Source organism: Aethalodelphis obliquidens, unplaced genomic scaffold (assembly GCF_003676395.1).
Source record: "Aethalodelphis obliquidens isolate GAN/ISIS:26980383/991018 unplaced genomic scaffold, ASM367639v1 scaffold18, whole genome shotgun sequence".
Classification (NCBI taxonomy): Eukaryota; Metazoa; Chordata; class Mammalia; order Artiodactyla; family Delphinidae; genus Aethalodelphis; species Aethalodelphis obliquidens.
The window spans coordinates 11,569,812-11,592,263 of NW_020837962.1; the positions used below are offsets into that span (position 1 = coordinate 11,569,812).

Sequence of the window (22,452 nt, forward strand, 5' to 3'; positions counted from 1 at the left end):
GGCCACACCTGAGTTTATGCTAATGAGGTGGTCAAGATCTGGGCTGGTCATACCAAAAAGACAAACCATGTGATTTGATGGTTGGGGCTTTGAGCCATGATATCAATCTGACCTCCCAATCTGCTGGGAGGGAAAGACTGCAGACTGAGCTCAGTCACGAGGTCCATGATTCAATCATTCACGCCCATGTAATGAAACCCCAGTAAAAACTAGACACTTGAAGCTTAGGTGAGCTACCCTCTATATAGCAATGTGCCAGGAGGGTGACACATTCTGAAGACATGGAAGCTTTTCATTTGGGACCCTCCCAGACATCACCCTATATGTCTCTTCTTTTGGCTGGTCCTGATTCTTTTTTTAAATATTTATTTATTTATTTGGCTGCGCCAGGTCTTAGTTGTGGCACGAGGGATCTTCATTGCAGCATGCGGGATCTTTTTATTTAGTTGTGGCATGTAAGCTCTTAGTTGTGGCACGCAGGATCTAATTCCCTGACCAGGGATCGAACCCATGTCCCCTGCATTGGCAGGTGGATTCTGAACCACTCTGCCACCAGGGAAGTCCCCTGGTCAATTGATTTTTGACAAAGGTGCAAAGACCATTCAATGGGGAAAAAAACAGTCTTTTCAACAAATGGTGCTGGACAACTGGATATCCACATGCAAAAGAATGAATTTGACACCTACCTCATACCATATAAAAATTAGCTCAAAATGAATCAAAGACCTAAATGTAAGAACTAATGTATGGGACTTCCCTGGTGGTGCAGTGGTTAAGAATCCGCCTGCCAATGCAGGGGGCACGGGTTTGAGCCCTGGTCTGGGAAGATCCCACACGCTGCAGAGCAACTGAGCCCATGTGGCAGAACTACTAAGCCTATGCTCTAGAGCCCGAGAGCCACAACTACTGGGCCCATGTGCCGCAACTACTGAAGCCTGCGAGCCTAGAGCCCGTGCTCCCCAACAAGAGAAGCCACTGCAATGAGAAGCCCGCACACCACAACGAAGAGTAGCCCCCGCTCGCCACAACTAGAGAAAGCCCGCACGCAGCAACGAAGACCCAACACAGCCAAAAATAAATAATAAAATAAAATAAATAAATTTATTTTAAAAAGAACTAATGTTTGAAACTCTTAGAACGAAACATAGGTGGGAATCCTATGCAATGCTTTTTATTTTTAAATTTTATTTATTTATTTATTTATGGCTCTAGAGTGGACAGATGTATGTATTATTTATTTATTTATGATTATTTATTTATCATTCATGGTCTGCATTTTGGCAGAATTTGCAATTACATTAATTAATTAATTCAGTCATTCATTCAATGATATTTGTTGAGTGCCTATCCTTTGCCAAGCGCGGTTCCAGGCACTGTGGATCCAGAAGTGAACAGAACAAGCTTTCTAGGGAGAGGGATGGGGGAGACAGAGAAATAACACACACACACACACATATACATATATATATATATATATATATATATATATATATATACATATATATATGTATACACAAACCAGATGAGCACAGACTGTGATGAATACTAGGAACAGAATATAAGGGAATGCAATAGGGGAGTGTCTATGGAGTGTTTCTATCAGTCGGCCTTCTTAAACAATGTTTGTACCTGACTTGCCTCCTTGATCACTTAGCCTGTTGTCTAGCTGGATCACCCTTCAAGTACTGAGGACCTCACAAGTCTACATAGAAGGGGAGGCCTTCCCTAAATGATCATGCTGCCAGAAGTAGCAATGCCTGTATCTGAGAGAGGACCACCTGTCTGGAGACATTACTGCACCCCCATCCTGATGCATCCAGAGCCCATCCAGCATGTATCTGCTGGGCTGAAACTTGGTTTTTAAAGTCCCAGTACCAAAGGCACCTCAGACCAAACTTCACAATATTGCTGCTCTTCAAATGCCTTCAGTGGAAGGTGCATCAGCAACCTGTGAGGAGAATTGTGGCAGCTTGACTTTGAAGTGCTCATAGCTTCCCAGCCGTTTGGTGTTCTGTATGTAACACAGAAGAATTGGTGGGCTTTCAGAGTGCCTCAAAATTTAGAAATGTATCTCACTGGTTTTATACAGAGCTTTACATAGGTTAAGCCTTCAATAAATATATGTTTCTTGAATGAATGAGTTTTCAAATATCACAGATATTATTTTAGTTAATGGAATATGAAAGAATTATTTAGGCATAAAAACTATTCTGAAACAGATAATTTTAGAATAATTCACCAGGTATCATTCTAAAAGTGCCCCTGGCAATCAAAAGTAAGTGGGTGAAATGTTTGGTTGAGAGATTAGTGGTGCCTCACTGTACCGGAAAGTTCTACCTGGAAGGAAACATGCTAAGCAGTGTTCACAACTTCCTGATAGTGTTTGAAACTAAGTTCCTCAGATTGACCAAAAGAGTCAAAGATTCCCTTTTCCTGCTACAGAGTAATGTGAACAACCAGGCACTACTACGTAGATAGTAAAAAAACAAACAACAAACAAAGATGCCAGTGAAATCTGATGAGGGGAGATGGAGCCAAAACATCTAGATCTGGATCAACAATTTCTTCAGCACTTCCTCAGGAGGGCTGACCCCACACACATATCTGTGAGCATGCCACAGGTGGTGGTTTTGCCTGCTCCATTGTGCCCCAGGAGAACAGTGATCTGCCCTCGGTACAAGTTTATGGTCAGATCTTTGACTGCCACGTGTTCATCCCTTCCCTTGTAGAACACCTGTTGAAAAGCCAACTCTGACTGACAGTGTAATATGCACACGCATGTGGCATTTCTGAAGAACCTGTGACAGGCCGAGCACCCACACCAACTTCCTCTGAAAGTTCATCAGTGGGACTCCAAGTGGAAATCCATAAGGGAGCTCCTTCTTTCAGAGTTTAGCTGCCTGGAGCTACTGAGGACCATGATGGGGAGCAACACCAGGGGGGTTTCCCTGGCCTCTGGAGCCTGGTGGTAGAGCAGCTGAACCACAGAGGCCAGAGCTCAAGGACGAAGGGCTCGGAGCTTGAACGAGAACTTCTCTCTGCTTCTTGAGCCACACCTTGCTCTGCACTGCCTGGCTAATCCCCTGAGAAAGGGCACCCTGCCTCTTTTGTGGGCAGTGTTGATCTAGGAAGAGAACACCAGACAGTCTGTCCTGTTTTCTAAATCAAATGTCTCCAGTATTTTATTTTATTTTATTTTATTTATTTATTTTTTTGCAGTACGCGGGCCTCTCACTGTTGTGGCCTCTCCCGTTGCGGAGCGTAGGCTCTGGACGCGCAGGCTCAGCGGCCATGGCTCACAGGCCCAGCCGCTCCGGGGCATGTGGGATCTTCCCGGACCGGGGCACGAACCCGTGTCCCCTGCATTAGCAGGTGGACTCTCAACCACTGCGCCACCGGGGAAGCCCTCCAGTATTTTAAATACCATTTATTTTTTTCTTATTATACAAGTAATTCATATATGAGTATAAGGAAGAAAATAAAATCACCCACAATGCCACTTGCAGAGATACATCACACTTCATCACATTTCAGCTCTGTGCCATTCCTCACACATACCAGGTGCACTCCTTTTGAGAGGCTTCTATCTTTACTGTTTTCCCAGTCTTAGACTTGGTCTGTCTTGTTCATGCTGAATTCCTAGTGCCTGAAACTGTGCCTGATTTCTGTCCTGTCTAATTGCATCTGGGCTGGACTTGGGGTTTGGAGTGCAGACATTATAGTTGGGTGAGACTTAGACGTCACTTCTTCCCACCATTTATCTAACTGTGTTTGGAAGCAGGATGCTGCGGAAAGGAATTTGGCACACTTCTCCTGCCCCCACATCCATCTGGTATGATTATTTTGAATCAAGTGTGACGGTCCTCTTCCCTAACTTCTCAGTCTCCCTTTTGCAGTTGAGGTGGACATGTGGCAGAACTCTGGGCAATAAGAATAAGGGGTGATCTACTGAAGGGCAGAAAAGAAGGAAGGAAGGAAGGGAGGGAGGGAGGAAGGAAGGAAAGAAGGAAGGAAGGAAGAAGTCCTCCCAAAAGAAAGCCCCTCGCTCTTATCTTTCCCTATAGATGGGCTACAGCAGCCATCTTGCAACCGGGAAATGACAAGCACGCAGATGAGAGCTATATGCTTCCACTGGCCCAGGGAAAATAAATGAAAGCAAGTGAGCAGAAAGAGCAGGGGTCTGGGACAGCTTTGCTGAGCAGCTGAAATCATGCCAGAACCATGTGCCTGCAGACTGCTTGTTATGTGAAAAGAGGAAACGAAATCCCTGCTTATTGAAGCTACAATAAATTGGGTGAAGACTGGAGCATTCCAAGCTGCTACCACAGTATGTAAAGGAGCTGGGATGATCCCCCATGCTGTGGAGCCCCTGGGCCAGTATGTGATGCACTTGATCCCATAGGCCAAGGAAGGCAACACAAAGTATTGAGCTAGCACCTTGACTGTAACCTTGTATCAGTCATACAGAGGACACTGCCTCTCCTTAAGCTCATCATATTTGAAGAATGGAAGATTCCAAACAAAAAAATAATGCTCTGGAGGACACACCAGGGTACAGAGCTTATATCCAGTCATCCTGTCAGGGGAGTCCTTAGTCAATGCAGGACTCAGCAGACACTGGTGAAAGAACAAACACTTCTGCATCTGGAAGCCAGCAGTGAAATCTGGTTTACTATTTGATTTGGTTATGTAAAAACACCGGTGGATCAAAGTCAGCCATCAAATGACTGAGTTCCAGGGTGTCCCCAACAAGAGGTGTTTGGCTTTTGCAAGACTGTTTCAAGAAAGATCATCTAGATCCTCCATCCAGTCACTTAACTTTATGACAGAAAACAGGACATTTTACATTGTACTCCTAATTTTGAGGATAACATTACAGAAGGGAATTAAAAATCTATCACAAAATGTACCTTGTAACCACTGGCAGAATAAAACAGAAGCCTCTATGCACTATTTCTCAAGTCCTTGGAAGAAGATTTGTGAGCTGATACCTTGTATAGATGTTGGATTTCAATTCCTTTTATCAAATCAGTAGGCTCTTCCTGAATGAACTTGCTTTTCAGAGCTTTCTGAGGATCCCCCAACTCCAGCACTGAATTCATAAAGGATATAGGTTCTCCACACCAGTAGGAGGGCTAGAGAGGAAGTCAACTTACATTAATACATGTAGGTGAATTGGCTCTCTTCTTCTGGAAGATAAATATTTTGGTAAATTAAATTCGCACACTTCCCTCCCCCAACCCCCACCCCAGCCTCACCCACCGGAGCTTCCTGGTATCGAACACTTAATGGCCTGAAGAAGTCAAGAATTTGCTCACAGACTTACTACTAATAAACTGCATTTCAACCTACAACCGTCTGGAGGATGGAGCTACAAATGATTCCTCATATCCACACTCCTGGTGTACTGGGGAAGCTGTTGTGTTGGCAATCAGCACCCCTGTGGGCTGAGGCCTGGAGAAATACTGGCGTTAACAATCTACCCACTTCCCACAGACCAAGAAGGGCAAACATGGCAGCCTTTGCCGAGGCCTGAAGTGAGTACCTGTGCAATTCAGATGAGATCAGACTGAATCTGCAAGAGGACTGAATCAGGCATGATGGGTTCAACTTTGTAGGAAAATTTACTCACCATAGGACAGAAAAGATTTGGAGAGCTTCATGGGGTTGTCAACGAAAGCTGTGCCCCATGCCCGTGCCCCCAGGTCACAGAGGTCTCAAAGAGCTTCAGGGCCTTGCCACCAGCCCAAAGAGGAAAGAGGCCAAGGAGTCCTGAGGGCTCTAGCTTGTTGGGGTGGCTTTCTGTGAGAGAATGCAGGGCCTGCCACTCAAGTGGGCACATGTGAGACAGCCACAGGCACTCTTAAGGGGACTCTGCACAGGGTATCAGCAGTGGAGCAAGAGTCAGACTCGTTAATTATGCTCCCTTGGCAACCACAAGTTGATAGGTTTGGGGTGAATCCAGGTTAGAGAACTGCACTTAGATTTCCAGGAGTTTGAGGTTGCAACCAACACCACAAAGAGGGATAGGAATATTGATGATGAGCTATAAAAATTCTAATGTCAATCTATGAAACAGCAGCATCAGTACTCACCATGAGAAAGAAGTACCAACGTTTGGGTGTACCATACACCCCTGGGAAGACAGACTCCACATACCAGGCCACCAAGCCATTTAAGAGTCCAGCAGTAGCATCAGCAGCACCTGAGTGAAGTTAAACTCTCCTCCTATACTGCCCATGTTCCTCCATTGGATGCCTGTGCCTATTCCAAAGGAAGGAAAACAGTCACCACATCGAAGACAGAGAAAAGTTACCAGAACTTTCCAATCAAACAGTTGGAGAACAAGCCAATGAGAAGACTGGACTATTCATGTCTGGGGTATTAAGGGACAAAAGTTAGGTACAGGAAAAGAAAAGCTAGCTGTTGGTTTCTCAAAGAAGGTAAAACTTTTTTTTGCTTTTTGGTTTTTTTGACCATGCCACACAGCTTGTGGGATATTAGTTCCCCAACCAGGGACTGAACTTGGGCCCAGCCGTGAAAGCGCTGAGTCCTAACCACTGGGCTGACAGGGAATTCCCAATAAAACATTCTTATTATTGCCAAAATGATTCTTTGGCACCAAGAAGTGGAAATTTGGTCATCTGAGACACATCTTCACACTCTTGCACATGCTGTCAGGTAAGCCCTTCCTACTCCTCCCCACCTTCTTTGCTTGGTTAATTCTTACTTGGTAGGTCAGCACAGGTATCTCCTTCCCCAGCAAGCATGTATACTCACTCTCTTGGGTTATATGTCTAACCCACGTGCATCTGGGGCACCCTGCGCTAATTGTGAGGATTGAAGGTCTCACTCCGCACTGTGAAACTGCTCACTTATTGCCAACCCCAGCTTGGGGCCAGGGACTGTCAGCTTATCTCAGTATCTCCAACATCTGACCCAGGACCTCATATGCAGCAGCTGCTCAATACATACATATGCCATGAAGAAAGGAGTGCTGAGGATGGGCTTGGGACCAATTCCTGGGTGCGTATAAAGATAAGTATCCTATGCCAAGTGTCTAATCTGAATGCAAGCTGACTAAGCTTCTCATGTAAAGCATCCAAGATACCCTGCATCTGTTGCCACACGGCAGGATTGAGGAGGTGGTAACTAGCAACACCAGAGGAGACATTCAAATACTGGTGAGCAGACAGATGGGCTAGAACGGTGCTCCTCAAACTTTCCTGTGCTTACTAATCACCTGGGGATTTTGTTCTGATTAAGTGCGTCTGGATGGGCCTGGGAGTCTGCATTCCTAACAAGCTCTCTGAGGGTTCTGATGCTGCTGGTGCACAGGCCACGCTGTGAGGGGCGAGGGGCCAGGAAACCTCTGAGGTCCTTCCTGAGATGAGATTCTATGACTTGTGTCTGTCTTTGTGCCAATCGAGAGCCTTGCCTTTCACCATGGCTTACAGACAGGTCTCGCAAACCTCAGCTGCCATAAACAGTCAGCACACTTAGTTTGTGAAAGCCAGGTGCATCCTTGTTCAGTGTAAGTCTGCAGTGTCCGAAAAGAAGAAAGAGACAAGGCTCCTTCCCTACCTCAGCAGACATTTGATTGCCAGTTAACTTTATTTATTTATTGGGAATATACATATCAAGTATATAAAATGGAGTTTAACAAGCAATTACACAGGAAGTACTTTGTACAACTACCACCCAAATCAATAACCCCCAAAACCCCAAATATGCACACCCCCTTTACAACTTCACCGTCATCTTTGTCTGTAGGCAGCATCTAGTTGGGTTTTGCCTTTTTATCTAAACTGACTCTTTTTAATTGGTACGTTTAGATTATTCACATTTAATGTGATTATTGATTGGATTAAAATCTACCACTTTGCCAGCTCTTTTCTATTTGGTCCAAACTTTTCTTTGTTTCTTTTTTCCTCTTTTTCTTGCATTAATGGGGACTTTTTTTTAATCATTCCATTTTATTTCTACTATCGATTTATTACTTATACCTCTAAAAATTTTTTTAGTGTTGTTCTAGGGTTTAAAATCATCTTTAGTCTATCTTCAAATAATATTATACTACTTCATGTGTAGCATAAGGATCTTACAACAATTTCCAGTTTCCAGTTCTTCCCTCCCACCCTTTGCTACTGTTGTCATACATTTCATTTTCACATAAGCTATAAACACAATACATTGTTACCACTTTTGCTTTAGACAGTCAGTTCTCTTTTAGAGCCAGAAACCTCCACAGAAGACAAAATAAATTGTATCTTCCATTTTCAGTGCTCTTAATTTCTTTGCGCAGATCCAAGCTTCTGTCTGATATGACATTGTTTTTGCTTGAAGAACTCAACATTTCTCGTAATGTCTCCCAGCAATTGATTCTGTCACTTTGGTTTGAGAGAGTCTTCATTTCTCCCTAATTTTCCCCTGGATATAGAACACTGAGTTGACAAGGTTTTTCTTTCAGTACTTTCTTTAAATATGTCACTTCATTTTCTTCTAGCTTGCATATGTTTATTGGCTATTTGGAAATGTCTTTTCATGAAGTACCTATTTTTGCCTGTTTTTTTCTTTACTATAAAGTATGATATATAATTGATTTTATGAATTCTTTAAATATTCTGGATACAAGCCTTTTGCAGGTTAAATGTATCGAGCATCCTCTCCCACTCTGTAGCTTCTCCTTTCATTCTCTTCATGGTGTCTTAATTTTAATGTCATTATTTATCAGTCTTTTCCTGATGGTAGTTATTTCTGTGTCTTGTTTAAGAAATCTTTCCTACTTCAAGTACATGAATGTACTCTCCTATATCATCTCCAAAAAAGTTTATAGTTTTTTTTTAAAGACACCAATTGTACTTAATATTTGTTACTTTTTTAAAAAATTTATTTATTTTTGGCTGTGTTGGGTCTTCGTTTCTGTGCAAGGGCTTTCTCTAGTTGTGGCAAGCGGGGGCCACTCTTCATCGCGGTGCGAGGGCCTCTCATCGCGGCCTCTCTTGTTGCGGAGCACAGGCTCCAGACGCGCAGGCTCAGTAGTTGTGGCTCACGGGCCTAGTTGCTCCGTGGCATGTGGGACCTTCCAGGGCTCGAACCTGCATCCCTTGCATTAGCAGGCAGATTCTCAACCACTGCGCCACCAGGGAAGCCCTACTTTATAGTTTTTTTACATTGGAATTGATATCTGCATATGGTGTGAATTCAAAGTCCAATTTCAATTTTTTCCATAAGGTTCTTTAGTTGCTCCAGCACCATTTATTAAATCCCACTGCTCTGAAGTATCATCTCTGATATTTAACAATGCATTTATCTCTCCCTTCTTTTCTGTTCTATTAGTCTATTTGTCAACCATAATCTTAATTACCATTGCTTTATGATAAATCATGAAATCCGGTAAAACAAGTTTTGCTGTTTTGTTCTTCCTCAAGAGTTCTTGGCTATTCTTGGTCCTTTATACTCCCATGTACATTTGAGAATCAGCTCATCGAGTTCTATTTAAAAAACAAAACAAAACAAAAATACTGCTGGAGTTTGGATTGGGTAGGAGTTAGCTGTTACTTCTTTCCACAATTTATTTATTTGTGTTTGAGAGCAGGTTGCTGCTGAAAGGAATCTGGCAAAGTTCACCTGCCCTCACATCTCTTTGATCATGATTGTTCTTCCCTGACTTCTCATCCCCCTTTGCAGTAGAAGAGGCCATGTGACATAATTCCTCTCCCACACCACTTCTTTTTGACTCAACCAATCTTTTGATTATTCCATTTTCTCTCTATTAAGTTTGAAAGTTATACACTGTTCCTAGCCTTTTCCTGGTTGGCTCAGTAGTGAATTACCAGGTACATTGCTGCAAAGTCTAAAGTTAATCAATATCTTTACTCCCCTTCCAAAAAGTATTTACCCCCACTAATTTCTGACTTTATCTCCTCAAAAACCCTTTTATGTATTTTAATTCTATCTTTTTAAAAAAATCCTGAAGACATCATCATTATCATCATCATTATTATTGTATACAACGTATAAAGCCACTATCTTCAGGCTCCCACTCTTGGCTCCTTTGAAAAGCAATGTCTTTTTTTTTTCCCCTCCAGCTACTTTTAAGATTTTTCTCTTGACCTCTGGTATGCTCAGTTTTATGTTGGTATGTCTAATGTAGATTTCTTATTGTTAATCTTGTTTGGGATTTGCTGGTCTTCCTGAAATCCAGTTTTGGAACAGGTTTGGCCACCATCTTTTCAAATGTATTTCTCTGCCCTATTCTCTCTTTTCCTACTGGAACTCTTTTGCTCAGAGGTCATTTACTAACAAGAAAACTTTGGGCTTCCATTCGGATGGCCTTTCAAGGCAAGGGAGCTAAACAACAAGGCCCAGCGTCCCACCCAGGTGGAGAGCATAATAGGAGACCTCTCTCACATTAATAGGGGTCCCAGAGATAAATTCAATAGTCACAGGTTGGGTTCCTTGTGACACAGACCCTGAAATGGAGTTTAGTATGCAAGATGTTTATTAAGGAATACCCTTGAGATCAATACCTGTGGAAGGGAAGAGATTGAAACAAGATTAGTCAGGGCTACAAGACAGCACTGACAAGCTTGAGGAGCTGAGATAAAAAGGCCCATCTGAGCATCTATAATAACCCATCCACTAAGTTTTTTATTAGTTATAAAAAGATATTTGGGTATTAATAAGATGACATCTCTGTATTGTTTCTCAACTGGTTCAGAAACTAAGGAGGGGAGAAGGGTGCTATTTACTGGGCCTCTTAAAAACTAAAATCAATCTAGTAAATAATAAATTAACAAATAAATCAATAAATGGAAATTTCAAGTGACAAACACAGTTGCTCCACAAGCATGCAGGTTCTGATTTTAAGAGGGCAAAATGTTTCTGCCATACAACCAGAGGCCTGATTCATGTTGTATATAGTGATTCCTGCTCAAGATTAAAACTGAAAGCACTGCACTAGACTTACTGAGAAAATGTACAGAGTAATTTTTTTTTTTTTTTTCCTGCGGTACGCAGGCCTCTCACTGTTGTGGCCTCTCCCATTGCGGAGTACAGGCTCCAGACGCGCAGGCTCAGCGGCCATGGCTCACGGGCCTAGCCGTTCTGCGGCATGTGGGATCTTCCCAGACTGGGGCATGAACCAGCGTCCCCTGCATCGGCAGTCAGACTCTCAACCACTGTGCCACCAGGGAAGCCCCATAGTAATTTTATTTATTCACTCACTAGAAGGCATGCTATCTGATTTGAGCAGATAGGTCAAATGAATAGGAAAGCCTAATCCAGTGAAAGTATGAGGATTCTAAATAAGAAATATTATCCTCGGATTTCTAACATTTCATCAATTATATTCTTAGAGATTCCTACCTGCTTATGATCATATGCATTTGTATTTCCTTCAGCTGTAACACTAGACACCATTTATGGGCTATCCTGTGTCTTTCAGGAATGAACACTGAACATAACACACCGTTCATCCAGTCCAACCACCTACCTAAATTCCCTCAATTTCAACAGATAGGCTCCATAAAGCATCTACGTTCATTCACTAACATGTAAGGAATCAGATATACCATTTCAAATATACTTTTCCTCCATAAGTATTTGTAAATCATGGTCTCAACATTGCTTTGTTAAAGAAAACCACTCACTTTCAATAAATTCTGGTCAACTTAACATCCTTTATTAAATTTTAAGCACCCTTAACCCATTTAGACCATCCAAACTTAATAAAGAAATTCATTGGTAGGTGATGCCTCTAACCAGGACATTGGAGATTATCCCAATTGCAGTAAGGGGACCCACAAACTCGACCCAGCTGATAACTCCTATCCCTGTTATCTGCTGCTAAACCAAGCTTTATCATTTGGGACCTGGACTCTGGTGATAAAAGCTAACATTGAGCAATGAAGGCACTTGTTAGAGTGTTCAGAGCAGATTATCTTAGTACCACCGAAATGGGAAACTGTTCCATTCAGAAGTACTGTAACCCCACAGACCTCAGGGTCCTACATTTTATTTATTTACTTGTTTGTTTGTTTATGGCTGTGTTGGGTCTTCATTGCTGCGCATGGGCTTTCTCTAGTTGTGGCGAGCAGGGGCTACTCTTCATTGCAGTGTGCGGGCTTCTCATTCAGTGACTTCTCTTCTTGCAGAGCACAGGCTCTAGGCATGTGGGCTTCAGTAGTTGTGGCATGTGGGCTCAGTAGTTGTGGCTCACGGGCTCAGTAGTTGTGGTGCAGGGGCTTAGTTGCTCCGTGGCATGTGGGATCTTCCCAGACCAGGGCTTGATCCTGTGTCCCCTGCCTTGGTGGTGGATTCTTAACCACTGTGCCACCAGGGAAGTCCCAGCATCCTACATTTTGATTGACATGTTGGCTGCAATCTTCTGCAATGACTGTAGATGTTGTGGGGAATTCTTCAAACTCCAGAAACATGAGACAAATGAAAACTTCACATTGTACTTTCAACTCCAAAGTGTGGAAGTTGTAACATCTCTGATGGAAGGCCCCCTAGACCAACTTGTGAAAGAAGACTAACTCTGAAGCCTATGAGAATAAAATATGGTATCTGTAATAGCACTACATTATCTGTAAAGTTCTAAAGTGTTATTTGAACTTCTAATCATAAATCTATACATTTTAGATCTATACAACTATATAGGTGTATAATTCCCTAAATCATTTACATGCTTTAGTTTTTCTCCCAAACTACATTGTAAGCTGCATGGTGTAAACGTCATTCTACATTTCTTAAGTGTTTCTTACAGTACCTACCATAGATGTAAGTATACTGTAAATGCTCAGAACACTGAATAAAATGAGCCAGTTATGTTTATTTGGCAATGAAGGTCAACTCTGCCTGTCAGCAAATGGCAAAACATCAAGGCAGTTTACCTTGAGAAAGGTAAGGTTCACCTTTTGTCTTATATGTGGAGATTAATCGGACTCCCAGTGCCATGGCAACACTGGAGAGGAGACAAAAGGCAATCTTTTGGAAGTGACTCCTTTGGTTGTAGCTGAAAGCGAGGTACAGGTATGGGAGGTAGGTGAAGAAGAAGATGATGCCTCTGGAGGCAGTTGCAACATGAGCTGCAAATTCAGAGGGGAAAAATGAAGAGTTTCATCAATAATGCACCAAGAGGGACTTCCCTGGTGGCGCAGTGGTTAAGAGTCCACCTGCCAATGCAGGGGACACGGGTTCAGGCCCTGGTTTGGGAGGATCCCACATGCCGCAGAGCAACTAAGACTATGCACCACAACTACTGAGCCTGTGCTCTACAGCCCGTGAGCCACAACTACTGAGCCCACGTGCCACAACTACTGAAGCCCACGTGCCTAGAGCCCGTGCTCTGCAACAAGAGAAGCCACAACAATGAGAAGCCCGCACACCACAACGAAGATTAGCCCCCGCTCGCCGCAATTAGAGAAAGCCTGCATGCAGCAACAAAGACTCAACACAGCCAAAAATAAATAAATAAATTTTTTAAAATGCACAAAGAACCTATATGAGAAAACAATCTAAGAGAGAATGAATATATGTATATGTATAACTGCATCACTTTGCTGTACACCTGAAACTAACACAACATTGTAAATCAACTATACTCCAATAAAATGAAAATATTAAAAAAAGAATGTATATATACGTATAACTGAATCACTTTGCTGTACAGCACAAATTAATACAACATTGTAAATCAACTATATTTCAATAAAATAATTTTTTAAAAAAATAAAAAAATAATGCACAAAGAAGTATAATGCAAGTCTCTTTTCCCTGCCATGGTAAGGAAAGCATCTCTGCATTTGTCTCAGCATTTCAGAAGGGAAGCAGTCTTTTAAGAAATTTTGATAGAAACCTTTTATACTTGCACTTTCACTATCAAAAGACTAAGAGGATTTGTTGCACTTAAGAAATTAATCAATCCTTACAAAAAAGCACGAACATTTAATTGCCTAAAACTTCCCCTAATACTGCATTAATAACATCTCCTACAATAAAAACCATCTTCTTCAAAGATAAGTGGTAGATTATATAGCATCTATGGAGCATTGCCTGGCACTGGGTAAGCACTTTATATACAGTATCTTATTTAATCTTCATAATCTCTCTGTTTTTCAGATGAAGAAACTGAGGCTTAGCCACATTAAATAAATTTGCTCAATGTCATGGAACTAGTAAATGATGGGTCAAGGATTCAAGGTTTCCCAGGCTCTAAGTATAGTGGCTCCAGATTTGGAGATAAACCAATCAAACTGAAGTCTGGGAGAAAAACGCAAAATAAATGCAAACATTTGCCTTCCAGGAAGATCGAAAATGTAAGGATTGCATATATAACAGAAAGAGCCACAGTTAAGGCATCAGGCAGCCCTTCACTGAACCTGACTACATGAACTATGGCTGACCCTGGGTCTTCTATAACTTCTCTGACTTCGCTTCTTGTTTTGTAAAACGTGATAATAATTGCTAACATGTACTAAGTTCTTACTATATACCAAGTATTATTCTCAGCATTTTACATCCCATTTAATTCTCATAACTAAGTTATGAGATAAGTGCTATCATTTTCCAGTTTCACATAAGGGGAAATGGATACAGAATCTATTGACCTGCTCAAGGTCAGGATCCACACCGAGATATAAATACAGCACTCTGAGGCTGGAGCAAGAGCTTCTGACCTTGTTGTAACAAGTAAATCCTTCTTGTTTATCTACTTGATATACAGTAGTGTGTATCTCTTAATTCCATAGTCCTAATTTATTCTCTCCCCTTTCCCTTTGGTAACCATAAATTTGTTTTCTATGTCTGTGAGTCTGTTTCCATTTTGTAAATAAGTTCATTTGTATCTTTTTTTTTTAGATTCCACATGTAAGTGATACTATATGATATTTGTCTTTCTCTGTCTGACTTACTTCGCTTTGTATGATTATCTCTAGGTCTATCCATGTTGCTGCAAATGGCATTATTTCATTCTTTTTTATGTCTGAGTGATATTCCATTATATATACACCGCATCGTCTTTATCCATTCATCTGTTGATGGACACATGTTGCTTCCATGTCTTGGCCATTGCAAATAATGCTGCTATGGACATTGGGGGTGCATGTATCTTTTCGAATTATAGTTTTTGTCTTTTCCAGATATATGCCCAGGAGTGGGATTGCTGGATCATATGGTAATTCTATTTTTAGTTTTTTAAGGAGCCTCCAGACTGTTTTCCAAGGTGGTTGCAGTAATTTACATTCCCACCAACAGGGGTTCCCTTTTCCCCATACCCTCTCCAGCATTTATTATTTCTAGACTTTTTGATAATGGCCATTCTGACCAATGTGAGGTGATACCTCATTGCAGTTTTGATTTGCATTTCTCTAATAATTAGCAATGTTGAGCATCTTTTCATATGCCCATTAGCCATTGGCTTTAGTTACCTTTACCAGGGGTCTTTATTTCTTCTTATAGCTTCGAGTTATTGTCTAGTGACTTTTCATTTCAGCCTGAAGAACTCCCTTTAGCAGGGAAAGGAAGGACTATTGGTAATAAACTCTCTCAGCTTTTGTTTATCCAAAAATGTCTTAATTTCTCCATCATTCTTGAGGGATAGTTTTGCCAGATAGAAAATTCTTGGTTAAAAGTTTTTTTTTCCTTTCAAGATTTAGAATGTCATCTCACTACCTTCTAGACTCCATAGTTTCTCTAGAGAAATCAGCTGTTAATCTTATTGAGTATGTAGGGAGTCTCTTCTCTCTTGCTGCTTTCAAAATGCTCTCTTTGTCTTTGAGTTTTGACAATTGGAATTTTAGACTTTTACTGGGGATCTCTTTGAGTTTATCTTGCTTGGAGTTCATTGAGCTTCTTGGGTTTGTAGATTCATGTATTTCATCAAATTAGGAGGAGTTTTCAGCCATTATTTCTTCAAATATTTTTTCTGCTTCTTTTCTCTCTCTCTTGTCATTCTGGGACTCCTATGATGTGTATGCTGGTGTTTGATGGTGTCCCACAGGTCTCTCAGGTTCTGTTCTAACAAAGAAAAGCCCAGGACTAGATGCCTTCTCTGGTGAATTCTATCAAACATTTAAAGATGAGTTAACACCAATCTTTCTCAAACTCTAGATATAAAGACCAATGGAATACATTAGAGAGCCCAGAAATAAACCCTCACAAATATAATTAACTTGGGTGCCAAGACTATTCAATGGACAGTCTTTCAACAAATGGTGTTGGGAAAACTGGATATCGCCATTCAGAAGAATGAAGTGGAACCCTTACCTTATACCATATGCAAAAATTAATTCAAAATGGATCAAAGATCTAAACATAAAGCTAAAAACCATAAAACTCTTAGAAGAAAACTTAGTGGAAAATCTTCATAACCTTGGATTTGGCAATAGTTTCTTACGTATGACACCAAAAACACAGACAACAAAAGAAAAAAATAGATAAATTGAACTTCAACAATTTAAAAGGTTTTATGCATCAAAAGACACTATCAGGGCTTCCCTGGTGGCACAGTGGTTGAGAGTCTGCCTGCTGATGCAGGGGACACGGGTTCGTGCCCCAGTCTGGGAAGATCCCACATGCCGCAGAGCGGCTAGGCCCGTGAGCCATGGCCGCTGAGCCTGCGCATCCGAAGCCTGTGCTCTGCAACGGGAGAGGCCACAACAGTGAAAGGTCTGCGTACCGCAAAAAAAAAAAAAAAAAAAAAGATACTATCAAGAGAGTAAAAAGACTACTCACAGAATGGAACAAAATATTTGCAAGCCATATACCTATTAAGGAATTGATATCCAAAATACATAAAGAATTCCTACAACTCAATGTCAAAAAAACAAACAATGCAAGTAAAACATGAGCAAAGGACTTGAATAGATATTTCTACAAAGAAATTGGAACCCTTGTGTATTGCTGACGGGAATGTAAAATGGTGCAGCTTCTGTGGAAAACAACAGTTGGATGATGCCTCAAAAAGTTAAACAGAATGACCATATGACTCAGCAATTACACTCCTTGGTGTATACCCAAAGGAACTGAAAACAGGGACTCAAACAGATACTTGTACATGAATGTTCATAACAGAATTATTCACAACAGTCAAAAGGTAGAAACAACCCAATGTTCATCAACAGATGAATAGATAAACAAAATGTGGGGAGTATTACTCAGCCATCATAAAGAATGAAGTGAGGAAGAAGTCCAAGTGGCTATCCCATTGTCCTGGTGCCATTTGTTAAAGAGACTATTCTTTCTTCATAGAATGGTCTTGGCATCCTTGTCAAAAATCATTTGGTAATGAGATGTATGGGTTTCTAGACTCTCAATTCTATTCCATCGGTCTGTATGTCTATCTTTATGCAGGTACCACACTGTTTTGATCTCTATAGCTTGGTAGTAAGTTTGAAATCATGAAGTGTGAGTCCTCCAACTCTTTCCAAAATTGTTTTGGCATTTTGAGGCCCCTTGCAATTTCATATGAAATTTGTCTATTTCTGAGAAAAAGGCAGTTGGGATTTTAATAGAGATTGAATTGAACCTGTAGATCAATTTGGGGAGTATTGCTATCTTAATATTGTCTTCCAATCAATGAACATAGGATGTCTTTTCATCGATTTAAGACTTCTTTGATTTATTTTAGCAATGCTTTGTAGTTTTCAGTGTACAAGTATTTCATCTTAGTGGTCAGATGTATTCCTAGGTATTTTATTTTGGATGCTATTTTAAGTGGAGTTGTTTTCTTGATTTCCTTTTCAGAATGTTCATTGCTAGTATATAGAAATATAACTGATTTTTGTGTGTCCATCTTGTGCCCTGCAAATTTGCTGAATTCATTTATTAGCTCCAATAGTTCCTTCTGTGGATTCTTTAGGATTTTTCATATATAAGATCATGTCATCTTTTTTTTTTTTTGCAGTACGCGGGCCTCTCACTGTTGTGGCCTCTCCCATTGCGGAGCACAGGCTCCGGACACACAGGCTCAGCGGCCATGGCTCACAGGCCTAGCCGCTCTGTGGCATGTGGGATCTTCCCAGACCGGAGCACGAACCCGTGTCCCCTGCATCGGCAGGCGGACTCTCAACCACTGTGCCACCAGGGAAGCCCAATCATGTCATCTTTGAATAGAGATAGTTTTACTTCTTCTCAAATTGCATGCGTTTTATTTCCTAATTGCTCTGGCTAGAACTTCCAGTATAAAACTGAATATCAGAGGGGAAAGTGAGCATCCTTGTCTTATTCCTGATCTTAGGGGGAAGGCTTTCAATCTTTCACAACAGACTATGATGCTAGCTGTGGGGTTTTCATAAATGCTCAGTATTAGGTTGAGGAAGTTCCTTTATATCCCGGTTTGTTAATTTTTTTTTATCATGAAACATATTGGATTTTATCATATGCTTTTTCAGTATCAATTGTGATAAATAAAAATGAATAAAATTGTGTTTATTTTTTCCTTCATTCTATTAAGTGGTGTATTACATTGATTGCTTTTCATCTGTTGAATCATTCTTGCATTCCTGGGATAAATCCCACTTGGTATAGTGTATAATCCTTTTAATATGCTGCTAGATTTAGTTTAGTAGTATTTTGTTGAGGATTTCCCCATTGATATTCATAAGGGATACTGGTCTGTAGGTGTTTTATTTATTTTTAACTTTTATTTTTTTATTTTGGCTGTGCTGGATCTTAGTTGCGGTACACGGGATCTTTGTTGTGGCACATGGACTCTCTTAGTTGTGGCATGAGGGCTTCTTAGTTGCAGCATTCATGTGGGGTCTAGTTCCCCAACCAGAGATCAAACCTGGGCCCCCTGCATTGGGAGCATGGAGTCCTACCCACTGGACCACGAGGGAAGTCCCCTGTAATGTTTGTTTTTCTTTTTTGGCTGTGTTGGGCCTTCATTGCTGCATGTGAGCTTTCTCTAGTAGCTGCGAGCAGGGGTTACTCTTCGTTGCTGTGTGCCGGCTTCTCATTGCAGTGGCTTCTCTTGTTGCAGCACGGGGGCTCTAAAGCATGTGGGCTTCAGCAGTTGTGGTGCACGGGCTCAGTAATTGTGGCTCATGGGCTCTAGAGCACAGGCTCAGTGGTTGTGGCGCACGGGCTTAGTTGCTCCACAGCATGTGGGATCTTCCTGGACCAGGATTGAACCCATGTACCCTGAATTGGCAGGCAGATTCTTTTTTTTTTTTGTCTTTTTTTTTTTTTTTTTGCAGTACGCGGGCCTCTCACTGCTGCGGCCTCTCCCATTGCGGAGCACAGGCTCCGGACGCGCAGGCTCAGCGGTCATGGCTCACGGGCCCAGCCGCTCCGCGGCATGTGGGATCTTCCCGGACCGGGGCACGAACCCGTGTTCCCTGCATCGGCAGGCGGACTCTCAACCACTGCGCCACCAAGGAAGCCCCTCAGTCTTCTTTTTTATCACTTGGGTTTCTGATGTCATATCTAAGAAATCACTGTCTAACCCAAGATCATGAAGATTTACTTCTGTATTTTATTTTAAGAGTTGTATAGTATTAGCTAGTTCTTACATTTAGGTTTATAATCCACATTGAGTTAATTTTTGTGTATGATGTTATGTAGAGATCCAACTTCATTCTTTTATATGTGGATATCTCGTTGTTCCAGCACCATTTGTTTAAAAGACTCTTCCTTGTCTGTTGAATTGTCTTGGCCCCTTTGTCAAAAATCAATTGATCAGGGACTTCCCTGGTGGTACAGTGGTTAAGAATCCGCCTGCCAATGCAGGGGACACAGGTTCGAGACCTGGTCTGGGAGGATCCCACATGCCGGGGAGCTACTATGCCTGTGCGCCACAACTACTGAGTCTGTGCTCTAGAGCCTGTGAGCCAAAACTACTGAGCCCATGTGCCACAACTACTGAAGCCCGCACGCCTAGAGCCCATGATCTGCAACAAGAGAAGCCATCTCAATGAGAAGCCTGCACATCACAACGAAAAGTAGCCCCCGCTCGCCACAACCAGAGAAAAGCCCATGCGCAGCAACGAAGACCCAACGCAGCCAAAAATAAAACAAATAAAATAAATTAATTTTTTAAAAAAGTGAAAACTTGACTCTGAAGGAATAATAATTAATGCCACAGATAATGGGAACAGCAATGCTACCAAGAAAAGAAGTCATGAACACACTCCCTGACAGAAGATTGTATCAGGACTCACCTTTTTGGAAGAATGTGCTGATCATGAATGCAAAGAAAATTGTAGCAATTGCAAAATACATTAGAAACACAAATATCAAACTAGGGTCACTGTTTTTGAACACTGCTACATCGTTTACCTACAAAACAATCACAGATGCACATAATTTTTACATGAAAAGAACGAATAGAAGGCATAAAGGACCCTAAAACACTGCATAAATTTTTTTAAAAACCAAGATTATCTTAAGCAAAACAATATATATATATTTTTAAGGCAGACCTTTGATCCAGCTTCCATTACCACTTACAAATTACACTCTACACATGTATCTCTTGTAAGGAAAGCATAAGTTTGATATCAATTTTTGGCCCAATGTGAATGTTCCTTTTTCTTTAATAAGAGAGTTTATCCTATTTATCATTATCACTATTACAAATAATTTTAATATTCCTTTTGATATCTTACATTTCCTCTTTTTATTGCTTTCTGGCCGTTTTCTTTGTTTTATATATTTTGCTATATACTCTGGGTTCTCTTGCCTTCGTTTGAACAAAGTGCCCCAAGTTTGGTGATTTAGAAGGTAAATTTTCATATATCCATATATTATAATTTAGTTATTAAACACAAGTTAGCAAATTGGAACACTAAATTCCACTGACAGCATAAAAGGAAAAATTAACAAGATACCATGGGCATAAAAGAATGTTCTTATCTTTTACAATAGCTATTTCAATTATTTATGAAGCACAAAATTTGCAATGTTTTAAAGTTTATAAAAGACATCTTTTGGAATTCCACTTTCCTAATGGAGTAAACACACCCAGGTCCACTACTTGAAGACCAGTGAACTGAAGGGAGGGCAAAGCTCTCCCAGATCATAAAGTTTCAATGTTTCTTATGCCAAAGTCTTAGCAAATACCACCACATATCAACCTGAGGTTTTAAAAATGTTCATCAATAACTGTGTTCTCATCATCTATTGAATCTCAGCACCACCACCCACACCACACCAAATTTTTTCCCCATATCTTCACAGCTTAGCACATCCTGAAAGACAAGAGACGTGTACCTTTGTGCAGAACAGAATGGTCATGAAAGAAACAACAATGAAGGCAGAAATGGAGAATATGGTGAACCAAGCAACCCAGTGTTGCCAGTTGTGCAGCCCCATCATACACATAAACTCCTAGAAAAAGCAAAAGAACCAGATGTTACAGAGTCTAATGCTCAGTTTCAACTGGTCTGGCTTAGCTGTTTATTACTGAAACCTGAGCAGTCTGGGATGAAGGGTCATATGTGTGTCCTGGGAAGAGGTGGATCCTGGAGGTGATGAAGACTGAATGAGTTGGAAAGAGACCTACAAACCAGAAAGTGGAGTTTATCTAGTAGTAGGCCTTGTGTTAAAATTATTCTTCTTTTGCAATGGTAGGTATACTGCTAGTTCACTCATTTATTGAACACTGACTATTAGTAAATGGCTCCTATGGCTCTGAGGATAGAATCTAAACTCCTTGGCATACTGTGCTCTGGTCACAAAAAACTTCCTGCAATTCACTGAACACACCGTGACTTATATGCCTTTTTTGTTTGTTTGTTTTTGTTTTTTGCCTCTCACACACGTTGTTCTGACTCTTTTTTCTCTCATTCTCTCTTTATGTAGTGAAATCTTACTTGATTTTCAAAACCTGTTCAAGAGTTACCTGCTCTGTGAAGCCTTCTGTGGTCAGCTTTGCCCATCCTCCACACAGCCATCACATCTATACATTCCATTACCTTAGCACTTGGGATTCTTTTGTAACATGAATCACCTGAGGGAAAGGACTGTGTCATTTATGTCTGTAACTCACATGCACATGTTTGGTAAATACAAGTTAATAAATGTTTGATAAGTGAATAAACGCAAAGCTCTATGCTGGGTACCATGAGGAAAACATACAAAGGGCAGAGCGACTGCCTTCCAAAAGTTCACAATCTAGTACTGGAGATACATATATGATAATAACCCTGTATACTCCACACCCTAAGTACAGAAGTAGAGTTTTTATCTTTTAAGATTGGATGTGGTAGTAGGTCAATGAATCAAAAACAAGTTGGTTATCAGGAAATCACAAAAGTGACATACACATGATTTAAAATTTCATCTTCACTTAAAGCACATAAATGTGTCATGTGTGCTAGTATTGCGATGTCAGAACATGAACTCTTCTTCTGAAGCATGGGCGTGCTCATTGGAGCACTAGTGTAATGTCCACATAAAGCTCACTCCAGGATCGCAGTCTTCAAAGTGCACTGAGGATGCAAA

The 22,452-nt window shown here is 41.1% G+C and overlaps 1 protein-coding gene across 1 annotated transcript in view; it reads right to left on the reverse strand.

Moving 5' to 3' along the window:
- The window catches only part of LOC113626610 (ATP-binding cassette sub-family A member 17-like), a 77,842-nt gene that overhangs the window by 41,109 nt on the left and 14,281 nt on the right, over nt 1-22,452 (reverse strand). Inside the window, 7 exon segments of the mRNA XM_027118365.1 lie at nt 2,597-2,734; nt 4,992-5,135; nt 6,096-6,172; nt 6,175-6,264; nt 12,921-13,094; nt 20,169-20,286; nt 21,220-21,336. Coding sequence (XP_026974166.1) covers nt 2,597-2,734; nt 4,992-5,135; nt 6,096-6,172; nt 6,175-6,264; nt 12,921-13,094; nt 20,169-20,286; nt 21,220-21,336 — 858 coding nt within the window.